The sequence below is a fragment of the Olea europaea genome, unplaced genomic scaffold (genome assembly GCF_002742605.1).
Source record: "Olea europaea var. sylvestris unplaced genomic scaffold, O_europaea_v1 scaffold1896, whole genome shotgun sequence".
NCBI lineage: Eukaryota > Viridiplantae > Streptophyta > Magnoliopsida > Lamiales > Oleaceae > Olea > Olea europaea.
Genome location: NW_019236764.1, coordinates 91,168 through 109,911, shown reverse-complemented (window position 1 = coordinate 109,911; position 18,744 = coordinate 91,168). Strand labels below are relative to the sequence as shown.

General features: G+C 37.4%; 1 protein-coding gene across 1 annotated transcript; it reads right to left on the bottom strand.

Annotated features, from left to right (window-relative positions):
* Window positions 1-749: 749 nt before the first annotated feature.
* Window positions 750-3,844, bottom strand: LOC111378889 (cold-regulated 413 plasma membrane protein 2-like). Its single transcript, XM_023002169.1, has 4 exons — window positions 3,532-3,844; window positions 2,050-2,157; window positions 1,892-1,962; window positions 750-1,369 (listed from the first exon to the last, which is right to left on the bottom strand). The coding sequence occupies exons 1-4, from the start codon at window positions 3,696-3,698 to the stop codon at window positions 1,116-1,118; spliced, it is 600 nt and encodes a 199-aa protein (XP_022857937.1). The 5' UTR covers window positions 3,699-3,844; the 3' UTR covers window positions 750-1,115.
* Window positions 3,845-18,744: the final 14,900 nt, after the last annotated feature.

Genomic DNA, 18,744 nt, shown 5'->3' with positions numbered 1-18,744 from the left:
GAGATACGGTAAAAAACTACACTATCTATTTTTTTTGTAAAAACTACTCAAAATCAATGCCCGAAAACCCAATAAGTACCTATTTTTTCCGACCTCTCATAAACGTAGCCACCCAAAAGGTCAATTTCGACAGGATTTTAGCTAGGATTTGTGGTTTTTGAAATGACTAATATGCTACTCCAATCTTGACTTATATCCAGTCCCCAAAAAAGGTCCAACCCGATCAAGCAATATTAGATACTCTGTTTGGTCTAATTTAAAAAATTGAATTTTTTTAAAATTAAAATCAACAGTTAATCGTAATCACACATTTCATAAGACCCAGAGTCATCTTTTATGATTTGAGCCCTTAGTGACAAGAAGATGGTTATGGGTATCTATCAGTTCTTTGTCTTCGTCCCATTGAAAAGACAACGAGAATCCACTTGTTTGTCTAGTAGGGAGAAAAAGACGGACAGAGTTTTCAGGGAACTTGCAACTAAAAATCTAAATTTTAACTATGCCAAACAGGAGCATGGTGTGGGTGCACAGGCCGTGGGCCCACTTGATGCCTAGGGGTAAGCTTTTTTTCCAGAACCAACTTGGCCGAAGGTATTTGACATTCATTTTTTTATGGAAAAATAAATTTCAAAATAGTAAATTGATAAAGAATGTGTAGATGAAAAGTTTTTGCATTACGTGTAATATTATTTTAATAAAAAATGTGATTGAAAAAAAAAAAAAGAGAACAATACATTTTAAGAAAAATGGGAATCAAACGGGGCTTTAGTTATATTCTATTGCTTGGCCAAGTCTCAAGCTTTGAAGAATAATTTTTTCTCGTACATGTAACTGCTTAATTTAGAAATGCATCTACTCCAATATATACACAACGTCAGTACCGAAGCAGCCATAATAGTCTACAAACATCACAGCAAAGTCACATTGCAAGAAAAATTATATTTTGGGATACTAGGTTTTACTTCCCAGACAAATCATGATGATGATGATGATGATGATGATGAAAGTAAAAAGAAATCCTTGAACATTTGAAATGAAACATTTTTCAATGTGGACAAATGTTCCTCACTGATGATAGGAGGTTGAAGCATGGTTGACGTCGATTCCAGGATGCATCAGACAAAATGGACTACCAGAGCCCATATGGGATAGACCAACAAGAGAATAATCCCTACTGTGTTTGAAATGCCATGGCTTTGTGTGAAGGAGTTACGGAATCCACCAGATGATCGAATGTGTTCTTGCAGAAGATAACAACCGATGGCAAGACATATAGCAACGCCAACCAAACTGTGCCTAAGAGTATGAGCAAAGAAATTTGGAGCAACCACCAGAAGAAGAATCAATGAACCAGGCATCTCTAGCCAATCTGTAACCACATATAAAACAGTTAAATGGATTTAGTTTCTTTTTCTTTAGTCCTATTGGGGGCTGCTCTAGTTTAGCATATATCAAGGGGATTGGAAAGTGATTCAATTTGGATTTGAAGTGGAGTTATATAATTAAAATCGATTCTTTATAATTACTAGTGCATATATTCTCATGTCAGAAATTACGTAAAGAATATGATCCGAATTGCAAGAACAATAAGTGCATAATCTAAAAATTTGTTGACTACATAATGGTTACAAAGATGCACCATCTAAAGGAGAAGGATGCAAAACTAAAATACTTGGGTTCCTTAGGTTGACTATAGAATGCTCAATGGTAATAAAAAAAGAAAACAAAGTCTTGTCCATTGCAGTGCATACCAAACATGCTCTTAGTTTTTTTCCATTGAACAAAAAGCAGTGATAAACAAGTAAACTTAATCAACAGGAACAAGAAGCCATTAAAGGATGGTAAAACTGAATCTCATGAGTTTTCAACCGTCAGAAGATAACGAGTTTACCTGGGAAATGTCGGGGAAAGAAAAGCCTTAATACAACTGCAATGATTGCAATCCATCTTCCAACCTCTCCCCTATACCACAAAGCCAAGTGCTGAATCAGAAAAATGATTTTGCTCAAGAAAATGCTAGTTGAACAGTATCAAGGTAGAGATTGTCACCTTAAAAAGTTGAACAATATGGAAGGAAAACTAAAGAAAATATATGGAATTAGGAGTGCAGTCAGCATCTTTGTTTTCCAGTTTGTCCGGTCCAAGACCAATAAATAACTGCAGTAAACAAGTAATTTTCTGATTAACATTAGTAATCCATTCAAGAGTTAAAGATGATCGATTCAGGCAAACTGTAAGGAAGAAGTGAACGAATTATACAAATATATGCGGTGTAGAGTGAAAATTTTACGTAGACATTGCAATCTGCAAAAAGTGACATTACTCTGTATGTGGAATAACTGCAAGTATCAGAGTTGGAATCACAAACAAGCAAAAGGGAATACACAATTGATGTTTTAATACAGTTGAGTAGATAATGGAACTTTTAGATGCTAATTATTCATTCAATGTAAAAATAATATCTTCTAGATCGAGTTACTATCTTCAACAGTTACTTCTACTCAAAACGGGTCCAAATAATCTACCCGTTTCTAGTAGTAATCAAAGGAACTGTAAGAAAAGTACTTTGACACATGAAGATTACCTTTCACGATAACCTTTAATTTTTATATAGATCACACAGGTTATTAGGAAATCGTAATCCCTTGCAACAAACCAGACTATGTCAAAAGAGGATTCAGCATTTTAAATGAGGCTGTCAATATGACCTTCGTCAAGAGAGATGCAAAAAGATTTCCACCCATTACGGAAACTGCAGGATTTTTCCTCGAGTGTTCACCTAACATTTTCTATGTATCCATTGTACTCTGTATCACTATCAGTCTATCAGACATTCAGAACACCATCCTATTTTCATATAATTGTTATATGCTCTTCAATTTTTTATTGCATTCTGGTTTCCAAGTCCTTCATGGGTGTAATCCTCAATTTACACCACAAAATCCTCAAGTGAACAACAGATTACGAAATTTAATGACTGAAGAATTGTGGTTTAACAGTCAAAATAAGATCTAATGATATCAATTAGAATTTACCAAACCAGACAATAACTTATTAAAATGTAAAAGAAGAAGCTAAATGTTAACTCATCGTTCATTAAGGACTTGTTTGGTACACCGTATTGGACACATCTAGACAATATAAAAAACGAGATTCAAACTTCTTTTCTTGCTATCTTACCAACAAGCTATAAATGTAAGAATTTATCATATAATATTAAAGGTTTCAAACATGACTTTCCAAAACTACAATTCACCCTGTAAATGTCAATAGATCAAGTTACATTTTTCAAAAAAAATAATAATAAATCAATAAATAATAAAAAATAACCAACCGCACATCGTCATAGTCAAGAAAACTCCACATTATCTAACTTGAATAAACTCACCTTCAACTTCAGTCTTATTAGCCGCTACATGGAGATTCATTATTTTCTAGGGTTTAATCCCAGCTATCAATTGCATATAAATTAGCAAATATTACACACACACAAACTCATATACTGAAACAAGATTATAATAAAAAGCTCACATGGCAGCAAAAGAGGAAACCCATTTGAGAAAAGAAGTCCCAAAGCCTAGCCCACCCAATTTTGCAGCGTGATTGATGAGTTTCTTGGTAGCCATTTTCAGTTCGTTGAAATCTTCATTCAGCAATTCTTGATCAGGTTTCATGGCCAAATAATCCATCCTCCCCATTTCTTGATCTTCTTCTTTTACTTTCAACTGATCAGATCTGAATTAAAAATCAAAACTCAAAATTCAAACTGTAATGGTTGGTTGGTCTGGAAGTGTTTTTGTGGCCATATATCTACATGGCTTTTGTAAAAATTCAATAAAGTGGGCCAGCAGGTTTCTGGATTACTGAACGAAAAAATTGTGCGGGGTTAACGGATCCAACTGTATTCCTCTTTGGGTTATTTACTTGTTTGATTCCATTTTTAAAAAAAAAAAAATTCACTTTAGATAGGATATACAATTTTACAAAAAAAAAAAAAAATGTTGAACTCCAATCTTGAGGGCCCCCACCGCCCCGCTCCTGGAGTATCGTGAATGAGGTAAATCGCGGGATATGCTTCAACAGGACAGGGAAAAAGAACTTATCCATACACTGGTACCCACAAAAAGTCCAATTTCATATATCAGGAATTGAACCCTCATATTGCGGCTATCAGCAAGGTTGAGAGTACCTCACTCCTATCCTTTGCACCATTGAATTATGCCTCGGGGGGCAGGATATACAATTTTTCAATCATACATTTCATCAATTTTTATCTAATTTATTAAATATCTAATTTTTAACTAAACCAAATAAGGGCTTGTATTATTTAACTTATTTTTTAACAGTCGACCAAAATGCCTATCAAGTACATTTAGGTATAGCAATACCTCGAACATTTTGACAATAACCTCCATATCTACATAACTATGCTCGATTGAACGTACAAGCATCCTAGTGATAATGCATGCTAGATAAGCAACACCTAATATTGAACCAGACTAAGGTCTTGTTTGCCACCAATTTGTGAAAGATTTTCATCGGAATTTTAAGTGTTGTGAAAATACAAATGGGTCCCAATGTAAGAAAGGAATTCAATAAAAAAAAATGCCTGGGTGCTAGCACAACGGTTATAAAAATAATTAAAATCTGGTATAAAATTCCTCCCAACCACTGGCTAAATTTAACGCTTGAAACAAGTTCCAAAAGATAAGTCATAAGTGTGATTAGGGATGGCAGTGGGGCGGATTCCTCACTTTCCATAGCCACTTATATATATAGTAGTGCCGATCAAGACAATAGAACACAAAACCTACTACTTCAGTGAATATACCTCACTTGACCTTTAGAGACGTATTAACCATCATTCTTCCTTTAGACGATTGAGAATATTGACAAAGTATCATGAATTTTGCTGTTTGTACTCGGGCATGGGGCGTTGACATACCTAGTTACATGCTTCTCACGAGTAGGGGGTCCGCACCGAAAAAAGAAATGCACAGATCCTCCTGCCGTGAGGGGCATATCAACGCCCGGGTACATATGACACGATCCAATTATCATACACTAATTGACGGATTCAGGGGCCAACCTGAGATTTAATTTTTTTTATTTATATTTTAATTAATTTTTATTTGTGTTGTATATAGAAAAAGTTATATGGAAATTTTTCTTTTACATCTTAGCCTAGCTATTTAATTAAGTCCTTAATCCGTCCCTGCATAATCCTTTACGAAGAATATCTTTTTATTTAAGAAATAATTTGGCCTATCAAGTTGGCGAAAGTAAAAGCAAGTGATAATATCCAGAAATCAAATTTTGTGATGCAAAGATTTGAAGACAGAAAAAGACAAAATAGCATCGTAATTATGAAGAAAACGATGTGCCAACTACTGGATATAATGTCGCATTGCAGAAACAGAAATCTGTCGACATGCTACCAAAAAAAAAAAAAAATTTGATTTCTCGATATGTCGCATTGCAAAAAAAAAAATCTGTCGACATGCTACCAATTATCTATGAAGTAAATGCCGTTACTACTTTGGACTACTTGACAAAATTATTCATGAATAATTCAATTTAAATTATTCTTTCATAAATTTCACTTTTTTTTTTCTCATATAGTTTCATGGGACAGCTTGGAAATAAGAATTGAAAGAGAGAAAATGATGCAAAACAAAATATCTTTACATTTATACCATTTTACCAGATTGATTTTATTAGAATTGAGGTGGATTAACACTTGACAGTATTTCATTGGTAATTGAAAAATATTTTTGGGCCGACTACCAATGAAATATTGCCTAGTGTTAATCTGACACAATTTTGATAAAATCAATCTGATAATATAGCATAACTCATACTTTTAAGGGCGATAGCAACAATTATGAAGTGAAATTGAGAAGCACAGTTTTACAATCAAGAAGGCACTTTTCTTTCGATAACTCGATTGATCTCTACCTTCTGTGCTATTTAAACACCGGTGTCTATGTAGCAGTAATGTGACATTAAGTCCCTGTTTGATACAAGTTAAAATTCATATTTTAATTCAAGTCAAAGTTAACAATTAATTTTAATCACATATTTCAGGAAATTCATAACTTTTTAATTACTCGTTTCATCAATTTTTATCAAAATCTACCAAGATCTGAATTTAATTTTCACGAAATAAGAGTTTAAATAAGAAATACAACTAAATGGGTCACTTAATCTGGTTATAACACTAGTGATGCTAAGCCTCCTTTTGGCCCCCATTAAATTTCATTTTTCTCTCTCTTATTTTAAATCACATAATCTTCCATAGGGCCTATTTGAGCCACATTTTTCTAAAAAAATACATTCTTAAACAGTGATTTAATATCATTTCAATCACACATTCTTCAATAAAATAATATTACACGCAAATAAAAAACTTTTACTTATTTTTTAACCACACATGTTCCATCAATACACTATTCAAAAATGCATTATTACCAAAATAATGTGGCTCAAACACCCCCATAAAGTAATATTACACGTAAATCGAAAATTTTTCTTTCTTTTTCAACCATTCATTTTTCAAAAAAAACATTATTCCCCCTATTTTCATTTTCAATAAATGGGGGTCAAACGAGGGCTAAATAACAATAGTTTTCTTAAATGTGGCTCCGATTGATTCCCTCCGTGACCTGTTATAGTGAATAATGTCTTTTCATTTTTCGAAAATATCCGAGGCAATCATGTTATGTCCACTTCTCTTAATTAAACATGCCATAATATCAGAGTGTAGCCATAGTTGCGTTCATTTGAAATTAATGTAACGACAAATTAAGGAGACGATGCTGTTACTGTCATTAGCCCATGAGTTCGTGTCGACGAACAGGCAATGGCCGAACAAGAAGCATATTTACTTGAAAAGTTTACCTTAAAATAAAAGCAGTCAGTAGAAAACAACAAAGTAATGAAAATAAATTCAAGATTGAAAACAGTAATCTAAGCATCATACTCTTTAATCATTTGTGCTCTTGGATAAATATAATTATCAGTCAATTGTGAAATTTCCTAGAGCAGACTTTCACTTGCAGAATTCTTCAAGTGTCACTACCCTCAGCGTTGTTTAGTGATGGATTAATACAAGGTTTCTTGGATGTGCTAGACTCTTCTGTGCCCGAGTGTTGGAACATTTTTTAAAAATTTTAAACTTTCACAAGAAATATTAATTTTCAATTTTGATTTCAATTATTAACTTTTAATATAAAATTAAATCTCATAATTTAGGTTATAACTCAAGAATAAAAGTTTCAACCTTTCAAATTAAAACCTTTTAATTTTTAGTTTTAATATAAAATTAAAACACCTATTTCATAATGTAACTTATATTTTAATTGGGATAATTCTCATTATTGTGGGGGTTAAGTTATACGCTATAGAAGAGAGTCAATTTTATAGTTTGGTATAACAACTTGAAGTATTGTCCTCTCTACAATTTTATATCATATTCATACTATTTTGACAACTAGATGAGAGAATCGTTTACTTATCTCCCTATAATTGTACCCATAGAAGGATAGTTACATGAGATTTATCTTGGAGCCGTGTAGTGTCGAAAGAACATATACAAAGGGAAGGCAACACGATTTTAGGACAACGTTTTCGACGTGACTCCCAAAGTTTGCTTTCTAAATCTTTTCTCTATTTTATGTTATATTATTGTTGAATTATGTTTCTGTTATTTAATTGATTACATTATGATAAATATCTACACATAAATCACCCATTTTTCCAACACCGAATTCATCACGACTCGCTTGACTCCTCTTCCCACTGCTCCTAAATGTGTTACTGGAGCAGTCACCATCGCATGCACAGTAAAAACGGTTGGCAACTAAATATCTCCACCAATGTTAGAATCCAAGAAAGTATATATAGGTGACAATAACCCTCAAAGTATCCCTGTAGTTGTTAGACAAATCAAGAGTGTGAGACATGTCCCAAATCCAAAAAGAAACCTCATCTCGCAGGGAATTCTTGAAGATAGGAGTCATACATTCAAATTTGAAAAATAATACTTTGAAAGTGATGAAAGGATATTTTGTAGCTATGAAGGGACATAAGAAGAATGGTTTATACTACCTTATGATAGAAACTGTCAACTCTCAAGATCCTAAATCTTTAACTTAAGAAGCGTTGACACTTGTAGAACTCGTTACGTATTCGTATTCGATACGTTTCTCATGTTCCAATACTTTTCGATACTCTCTGATGCGTACCAGATACTTTTTTTTAATCATTTTATATATTTTTATTTTTTAAATTTTCGATATGTATTTTTTAATTGTTTCACACTTTTGAATGATTTTCGACATGTATCCAATATGCATTTTTATAATTTTTTAAATAACTTATTGAATATCAATAATATTTATTGAAAATTCACAATTAGAGTTTTAAAATTAACAACTAAACTTTTTATTGATAATGTACAATAACATTAATCTTTCAATGTATTGAAGTCGTGTTACTGTTGACAAATATATTTTTATTATTGGAAATAAATAATGACTAGTATTAAATAATAAACGTAAAATTGTGTCACATTAATTCTATTATTAAAAATAGACAATATTTAATATATGCAAAACCGTGCTAATAAAATGCTTTAGTGCTTTATTTATTTTTATTAGGGATAATTACAACAGAAACCCAAAATCTTTATAACATTAGCAGGCTTTTTCCAAATCTTTGTTTTGTAGCAACCATCACCTCAAACCTTTCGAAACGTTGCGGTGGAGGCCCCAGACAAGAAATTTGACGTTGACCACATTTTTAATATTTTTGAAAAAGTGAAATAGTAACTTTCCATTTACTACATTAAAATAAGTTAGAAATTAACTTAGAAAAAATAAGAATTAAGAATTAAAAAAAAAAAAAAACCAATCGTTTTCTTCCTCTCACCCATCCCCTACCCCCACCTCAAATCCAAAATCAGCCACTGCCACCTCCACCTGTTACGGCCAAAATGGAGAAGAAGACGATTTTTTTTTTTTTTTTTTTTTAAAGAAAGTCCAAGTCTCAGAAAAGGATGAAAATGAGTAATATAAGTTTCTCCTTTTCAGTTGCATGAAAGATTATCCTTCACATATGGATATCTGTACTATTTTTTTGCTACTTAAAAGTTACTCAATTAGTTTCTTATGTATCTATTTAAGTGATTTGCATCTTTATAATAGAATCCTCGTCAATTGGTTTGAACGTTGGTTTGGGTGTTGCCAGAGAACAACCCGCTCAACAAGTTGCAAGCAAATTATTGCAACAAAGTGACAATTCTTTTGGTATTCCAAACATCACTCTTTCTTCTTAAATACGTTCTGCCTTTTTGAAGGGATTGAAATGGTAGTGGCTGATTTTGGAAGTAAATGAAAAGTTGCTATTTTACCCTTTCAAAAATATTAAAAATGTGGTCAAAGTTAAATTTCTTAGTCAACTAACAGACATTTGGATGAAAATCGTTCAAAAGGGCCTCTACTGCAACGTTTCGAAAGGTTTGGGTGACGGTTGCAATAAAACAAAGTTTTGGGAAAAGTTTGCTAATGTTATAAAGGTTTGGGGCCTCTGCTACAATTATCCCTTTTTATTATCATGCTTATAAATTAATGTATTTTTATATTAATAAAATTATGTAGAATTTTATAAAACGTGTCGATATATCCTAATTTTTTCAAAATGTGGTATAGGCGTATCCATTCCATATCGTACTCGAATTACATATCAGTATCCGTGCTTCTTAGTCTTTAACCCGATCGTTCATTCTAAAGTATTTATCCTTCAGTCGTGTCTTCGTCATGACTTTATCATATTTGTTGCATGTAGGCACAAGACCGCATTTTAGGCGAGTTACCACTGCGTACTCTTGTAATCTAAATTATGTGATGTGTCCTTAAATATTGAACCAAAATTCATTCCTCTTTGGAGTTCTCACCATTCTAAGCACAAGCTGTTGAATGAGCTGTGTAGAGAATTGAAGTTGTGGAAAACGGGCTAGGAAACCCAGACAAGAGTTATCGAAATCAGTTCTTTGACCTTGATCGAACCGGTCAACTACAGTCTTGATGTACTTTATGTTGCTATGCTACGATATGTGGCCGTGTAATTGATCGCTTTCAGCCAAAATGAATGGAAAGTTCATCTGGAACCTAATCAGAAAATCAACAAATACGAAATGTCAAATGATACGTCGTACGCATGAAATCAAAACAAACAAATGCATTGAAGCAAATCCACTTGAAGTTGTACACAAATGAGATCAAACATCTGTAGAAGAATCTAAACTGTCGAGAATTCCAGTGAAGAACAGTCGAGAACGATAGTTGTTCTAAACATGTGGAGAATTACAATTTACCATTATAAGTAAAAAAAGAAAAAAAGATATTAAAAATCGTGTATGTAGTACATAACATGCGAGTAGGATTTAGGACAACAAATTTTTCAAATGACAGTTCACTTCAAAGTTGTAATCGAACTTCGAGAATTCCAGCAACTAACTATTAAGAATGATAGTTCATCTACATCTATTCCACAACAGTCGATACTGACGAGTACGTGTCAGAGTAAATTTCAAGACAACGATCAAGTTATACATGTCTTAATAACAATACCAGTGACATTCAATAAAGTTTCACTACACACAAGTATTTTGATAATATTTGATAATCGGGTTCTATAATGAATAAAACAGACTTCAACCCGCAATCAAAGTATCGTTTTACAAAATAAACAAAGTCGAAAATATATAAAGTAGCCCAGCAAACAAAAAGTGTTCTTTAAAAAATATTATCGAAAATAATAATAAAAGCTTTAAAAACTGAACAATAGGCTAAAGCATAGGGCTGGAAAAACTCCCGAACCAAACCGATCGAACCGAACCCGACGGTTCTTCTCAAGTTAAATACCCAAACGGGTATTTGAATCAAGAACCGATGGGTATAGTTCGGTTCTGATTCTAGGCCAAGACCTGAAGATCCGAATAAGAACCGAATCTCCTTACTTTTTTTAATTTACTTATTTTAAATAAGCAAAATTATTTTATTTTTTTCTAAATAAATTTGTTAACTAGTTAATTTAGTTCAAACCACAAAATATAATTTTTTTATTTCTAATTCTCAGTTCAAAATCAACTTAATCAAAGTGACCTCAATTTTATCCAAATCTGTTACTCTTCTGTAGTGTCGTTTCTACTGGAGAAAATCGAATTAAAATTCTACAACATCTCTCTTAATTATTTTGAGATCACTATCTTTCTCTTCCTGTGATTTTAATAATCAAACTTATGAAGAATTCAACAAAGAGAGACGTAAAATACACATAAAATTGGACTACGTTATTTTGTAAGAGCTAATATTGAACATATCATTAATTAAATTAATGTAACTTTGTATATATTAAAAAATTTAATTATAATATGGAACCGAATGGAACTAAACTTGAACGGTTCTATAATTAAATTTGGACCTGACGGTTCCACTTACTAAATACCCGAAAATTTCGGGTCGATTCGATTCTAAGAACCAAACCGAACCGGACCATGTCCAGCTCTACTAAAGCTTGTTCTTTGACCGAGAAAAATGTTACGTTCCCACCACACGGGTTTACCTTTTTGCAATCCATTTCTATTAAGATTTTAATATATTTAAATTGTAAAAATTTACTTTGTTTGATTATGATTCCACTATATTTCAAATTTAAACGAAAATCTTTAACATTTACAAGGCAACAAACCGTATTCTTCACGTCGTTAACTTCAATACCAGTAGATGTTTGAAGGTTGTTATTTTTCATAACTATTTTTAAAATAAAACAGTTTAAAATTTCAATGTTTAGCTTCTTTAAAAAAAAAAAAATAAATAAATAAAATAAAATAAATAAAAATTATTGTCGGGAGGAATGTCCAATGCTGCCTCTTCCTCCTCCTCATTTTGACTCTCGGCCTCTAGCTCGGGATCCTTGCTCTTCTGCTTCTTATTCTCTAGCGATTTCTCTTCTACTTCAAATTCATCTTTATCGTCTAGACGCACCTTCCTTTGTTCCTTCTCTCCAGCTGAGCGACATGAGGCCAGAGGCACGTCATCCTCGTCTTCACTGATCACAACCTGCGAGAACCAGTGGTTTCTCATCCTCTCTTTCTTGAAGAAATGCATCAAAATACATGATTTTATCAAGGTGGACTGTAAAATCAATCAGTTAACGATTCTATAAATCTTATATTTTCCGGTTCATTATGATAGCATTTTCACTAATGTAATAAACGGAGATAAGCAAAGTACTTAATATAAAATAAAAATTAAAGCTTTAATAAACAAGCTAAGCATGTTCTTTAACCGAGAAAAATGTTATATCCCGACCTCACGGGTTTACCTTTTTGCAATCTATTTCCTATTAAGTTTTTAATATATTTAAATTGTTAAAATTTACAGTGTTTGATTATGATTCCACTGTATTTTCAAATTAGAACGAAAATCTTTAACAGTTACAGGTAAACAAACTGTATTCTTCACCCCTTTTGCCTCAATCCTGGTAGATGCTTCATCAGATTTAGTAGGATTGGAGTTTGAAGGCTGATTAGCTTTTGGTGGAGAAATCTCTTTCATATAGCTTATTACGCCCCTATCTGAACCACTTCGGAACGATGCTTCGGAATTTGTTACGCCCCTATCTGAACCACTTTTGAAAGACGCTTCGGAATATCTGAACCACTTCGGAAGTGGTAATACAAGGTATCCACCGCCAACCCGAAGTGATTTTGATATTACGAAGCGTCCTTGACGCCGAATCGCAATGCGCCGCCACTTTCAGAAAGAGAATCTGCGTCAAGATCCTCTGTGTCCCCAAGGCCCAATTAATTTGACGTCTCCATGGGTCTAGTTGATGTGACGTATTAACTTTATATCAACTCAACTCAGGAGAAGTTATTACCCGCCCACTCTATAGATGCGGCTAATTGACGCCTATGAGCAGACTCCTCACGCCATCAAATGCATACACGTGTCCCACATCCAACGATTCTCCTCACCTATAAATACCCAAGACTTGATTGACAAGATGCAATGGTAATGAAACTCTTGTAACTTAGTTTTCCATAACAAGAAAATATATATAATCTCTTCCCCATTCACTTGCACAACCTAAACACTGTTCCGATCATCGAATACTAATTTGACTGTCGGAGTGTATGCGGCCGCCACCACCCCAACTGGTTCCGACCGTGTACATCTGACCGTGTGTTGATTGCACGCAGGGAGGATCACATGGAGCAGCTATCGGTTGGCCACATAGGAGGTACAATTCGCGAGGTCAACAGATTGGTGCTGTCTGTGGGAAACTTCCCATCCAAAGTTCTACATTATCCACCGGAAAACCATTGACTTACCCTAAAAATGGGACGTTTTTGAAAAAGAACAAAGTCGAATTACAGCCCAGATTCTCATCACTCTTGAAAAAGGAGTAGATAAGATGAGTTCCAGCAATGAGGATGCAAATCCCAGGATGGACGCCTCTGAAGAAGAGGTGCTCCGAAACAATGTTACTCACCAAAGACCCCATCACCGGCATCGTCGAGGTGAAAGAACGGTCATGCTCACTGAAGGAATGACCCAAATAGCTGCGGGAATGAGAGAGATCATAGCTTAGAATATGGCGATGCATGAATTCTCCATGCGAGCCCAAGGTCACCGGGCTCCCAAATGTCCCAAGAATCTTACCCAGCTCGTAAACTCCCTGCTTCTCGTTCCCGAGACCATATGAGCCAGCACAGAGAACCCCCCCTCGAGAGAGAAGTGGGTACGGAATTCACATCCTATATGCAAGGAAGCCAACCAGCAGAACCGCAATTGGGGGACAACCTCCCACCAGAATGTGAAGCACAAAGGTCAGTCAGTGTCTTTGACCGGATAGGGCGGGACCCTAGTAATAGGGTCCGCTCAGTGGAAAGATCAGTTTGACAAGGGAAAGAGCAAGAACAAGCGCCACTTCCACCTAAAAATAGGAAGGAGAGGAGAAAATTAGTCGATTGGGGTAGCCGAGGAAGAACACCTCTACCTCCCAAAACATGCAAGATGATGGGGACTCCGAAGGGCCGTGTAGATCTTACAAGATTGATGATGATGATGATAATCTCTCTTTCTCAAGGGAGATCTGAGGCTCCCCAATGCCTGCAAACTTCGTACCACCTAAAATCTCCAAGTATGAAGGAAAAGAGGACCTGGAGAAGCACCTCACGAAGTACATGACATAGATGAGTCTCAGGGGAGCCTCGCCTGCTTTGAAATGCAGAGCCTTCCACCTAACCCTGGCCGAAGCCGTCGAAGTGTGGTACAGCAGGTTGCCTCCTCTGAGCATTAGGAGTTGGCCAGAGCTAAAAAAAGGCCTTCTCGAACCAGTATCTCTCACGTAGAGAAGGAGATGCCCCAGTGCAACGCTTGCAAGATATGAGACAAGTCCCTGGAGAAACGCTGAAAAGCTACCTCACCAGGTTTACGGATGAGATAACCTACTGCGAATAGGTCACTGACAGAGAAGCACTTTTCAGCTTTGAAAGGTGGCCTCAACATGAACACTTTGTTCTGGAGGGATGTGCGCAGCAAGAATCCTACCACTTATGACGAACTAGTGGAAATGATGAGAGTTGAGATCGTCAGTGAAGAGATGATTGATCATCGAAATCGTGCCGCACAGGGACTCCCTCCGCCTCAGAGGCAGGTAGGTCCAGGACCCACAGCGTACCTTGTCACCCAGCAATGGACCTAGGCAGGGCATACAATTGCTCCCACGTCTGGACAAGTACTAGCTTCTACCACATTAAATGCAGTGTTGGTATTGACATACGAGAATGCCCCTACTGAGGCAGGAACTTCTAGGGGTACTAATAGTAGTCGAAAGAAGAAGAAGAAGAAGCGGTCAAGCAGGCCTTAGAAGGGGCAAGGTTCTGCACCTTCCACCAACTCTATAGATATGACACCAGCGAATGCAGAGACGCTCTGCGACGCTCAGATCGGAATAACCCACATCCCTCCAGGAGGGACGAACATCCCCGCAGATTCGCCTCCCCAAACAGGAGTGAAAGGAGGCATAGAGATCAATCACCTCGAAGAAGAGGATCGAGGGATAAAGGATAGTCCGAACAGAGAGATCAGGCCCCATTTTTTGGAGGTCAAATCATCAGGAAAATCGACACAATCATCGGGGGACATCACAGCGACGGCAACACTAGGAATGCCCAAAGGAACTACACAAGGGAAGCAAAAGATCCGCCAATGCTCACGTACATAGTCAAACAGTCCCAAGAAGCCAACAGGATGGCTCCGATTACCTTATCCCAAGAAGATACACAAGGAGTTCACCACATCCATTGTGACGCATTAGTAGTACGAGCCGTAGTAGCAAGAAACGAAACCAAACACATGCTTGTAGACAATGACAGCTCAGTGGATATACTATTTGGCTCTACTTTCGACAAAATGCAAATTGAATACGGGCTAATCCCCATGACCAACCCACTATTTGGATTTACTGGAGACAGCATCACCCCACAAGGACGAATTACTCTGCCCATCGAGATGGGTTCAGTTCCCCTAGTGGCCCAACATTTCATGGAATTTTTGGTAGTAGACCACAGGTCAGCCTACCACGGAGTATTGGGCAGACCCACCAGGAAAGATCTTTAGGCTGTCACCTCCATCCATTACTTATGTTTGAAGTTCCCAACTGAGCATGTAATTGCTACAGTTCGAGGCGACCAGATGGACTCCAGAGCATGTTATCTAAACTCTCTGTGATAATTAGAGCCCCGTACTGTTAATGTAATCATAAAGGAGGTTGCGAACGAATCCGACCTGGATTTGGAAATGCTCGACGCCCCTGAAATAAGGCATACCTTTGAACAGGAGAAAGACGTAGACATGGAAGAGACCCCTGAAGAAGGGCACCCTCTTGATGAATTAGACCCCCGAATAACTGGCTCTAAATCAAACGTGACCCCAATGGAAGAACTTGAAACTTTCTCCGTCAACCCAGAGGATTCCAGTCAGGTCTTTGCGAATAGGAAAGACATTATCCCCCAAAGAAAAAGAACAAATGATAAGTTAATAAGCTTCTTGAAAAGGAATATGGATGTCTTCTCTTGGAAGCACGAAAACATGGTAGGAATAGACCCAAGGATCAGTTGCCATCGCCTAAACATCAACGCCTCATGTGCCTCCACATCGGCAAAAAAGACGAGCCCTCAACTCAAAGAGGTACGAGGCGCTCAAGGACGAAGTCAATAAGTTTAGCCACAGTGGCTTCATCAGAGAAGCCATTTATCCGAAGTGGATATCCAACCCGATCCTTGTGAGGAAGCCTAGCAAGAAATGGAGGGTGTGCGTAAACTTCGCAAATTTAAACAAAGCATGCCCTAAGGATAGCTTCCCACTGTAGAGGATAGACCAACTTGTAGATTTCACTGCCGGACATTAACTCTTGAGCTTCATGGATGCGTACTCAAGATACAACTAGATACCAACGTTTCGACCTGATGAGGAGGCCACGTCGTTCATCACAGATAGAGGACTGTACTGCTACAAAGTCATGCCCTTCGAATTGAAAAATGTCGGAGCTACATATCAGAAGCTGGTTAACATGATGTTTGCCGAACTTATTGGCAAAATCATGGAAGTCTACGTGAACGACATGCTTATCAAAAGCCTCCAGGCGAATGAACACATAAGTCACCTCGACTAAACCTTTCAGATTCTTAGAAAATACAAAATGAAATTGAACCCCCTCAAATGCACTTTCAGCGTGGCTTCGGGTCAGTTTTTGGGGTACGTTGTAAACCAAAGGGGAATCGAAGCAAATTCGATAAAGATTAGGGCCTTACTAGAAATGAGGTCGCCTCAAAAGTCGAAGAAGGTCCAGAGCCTCAATGATCGGATAGCTGCGCTCAGTCGCTTCATCTCCAGAGCCACTGATAAGAGCCCACCCTTCTTCGAAGTGTTGAAGCAAGGGAAGAAGTTTCAATGGACCGACGAGTGCGAGGAAGCCTTCCAAGCGCTAAAGAAGCACTTAGGAGAGGCGCCTCTGTTATCCAAACCTAAACTACAGGGATTACTACTGCTATACTTGGCAGTTGTGCAGTTATAGTCAAAGAAGAAGACGAGCATTAACTGCCGATTTACTATGTCAGCAAAGCACTACTCCCGACAAAAACCCGCTACCCGGACATGGAAAAACTGGTACTCGCCCTCATCACGGCATTAAGGAAACTAAGGCCATATTTCCAGGTCCACTCAATCGAGGTTTTCACCAACTTCCCATTGAAGTGAGTAGTGCAGAAAACGGATGCTTCGGGCCGCCTGCTAAAATGGGTAATTGAACTTAGTGAGTTTGACCTACTGTTTCGACCCAGACATGCCATCAAGGGACAAGCCTCTGCAGATTTTATGGCTGAATTTGCCATAGCACCGGAAATGGAGACGGCAATGGAACCAGCTGAGCCCCCAACATGGAACATATTTGTGGATGGACCCTCAGGAGAAACTGGCTCTGGAGATGGGATCGTTTTGGAAAGCCCGGAAGGCCGCAAGATTCGGCTTCAAATCTTCGAAACAACACTGTCAAATATGAGGCCCTTCTAGCAGGCCTTAGACTCGCAAAAGAAATGAAGGTCAGAAGGCTCCTGGCAAACAGCGACTCTCAATTTGCGGTGAGTCGGGTCAACGGGAACTTTGCCGCCAAAGATAGTAGCATGGCTGCATATTTAAAATTTGTCCTGGACCTAATCCCACATTTCAAGAGGTTTGAATTGATCCAAGTCACATGCCTTGAGAACACCCATGCAGACGCCCTGTCAAAATTGGCCAGCAGCAAAGATTCAAAGCTGCTAAAAATTGTCCCCATTGAACGTTTGTCGAAGCCCCCCATCTTCGATGGTGAAGAGTTGTTATGGATAGAAAGTACCCCAGTATGGATGCAACACATCATGGCCTATCTCAAGGATCAATCACTACTAGCTTCAAGAAGAGGCGAGGAAGTTAAGAAGGAGAGCCTCGCACTTCGTCCTACAAGAGGATGTCCTCTACAAAAGAGGTTTTGCCTCACCACTTCTCCAATGTGTAGGAGGGGAGGAAGCCACGTATATACTCAGGGAGATCCACGAAGGGATCTGCAGAAATCACTCCGGAGGAATGGCTTTGACATACAAAGTGCTCCGACTAGGCTACTTCTGGCCAACCCTGAAAAGGGAAGCTTGCCAATTCGTTTAGAAATGTGATAAGTGTCAACGCTTCTCAAAACCTCTCCGTAGTCACCAGTCTATGGCCATTCGCCAAATGGGGCATCGACTTCATTGGTCCACTCCCAAAAGGAAGAGGAAGCACGGATTTTGTCATTGTCGCCATTGACTACTTCACCAAGTAGGTCGAGGTTGAACCTCTTGCCGAGATCACAGAGACGAATACTGCAAAATTCGTCAGGAAGAACATCATTTGCAAGTTCAGCATTTCCCACTCCTTAGTGTCCAACAACGAGAGACAGTTCGACAACAAGAAGATGCGAGACTTATGCAACGAACTGGGGATAAAGAATGATTTCTCGACGCCTCATCACCCCCAAGCAAATGGACAAGTTGAGGCAGTGAACAAAACCATCAAGCATACCCTGAAAAGGAAGCTTGACGCCTCGAAGGGGGCGTGGGTCGATGAGCTTCCCCACGTCCTCTGGGTCATCTGCACAACTAGC

Excerpts from the sequence above, each read along its gene's own strand:
- LOC111378889 (XM_023002169.1), bottom strand. The coding sequence starts at position 3,698 with ATGGGGAGGATGGATTATTTGGCCATGAAACCTGATCAAGAATTGCTG. Across the intron at positions 2,158-3,531 it reads GTTTCCTCTTTTGCTGCCAT|TTATTTATTGGTCTTGGACC; the intron begins GTGAGCTTTTTA and ends TGTTTACTGCAG. Across the intron at positions 1,370-1,891 it reads CTTTCCCCGACATTTCCCAG|ATTGGCTAGAGATGCCTGGT; the intron begins GTAAACTCGTTA and ends ATGTGGTTACAG.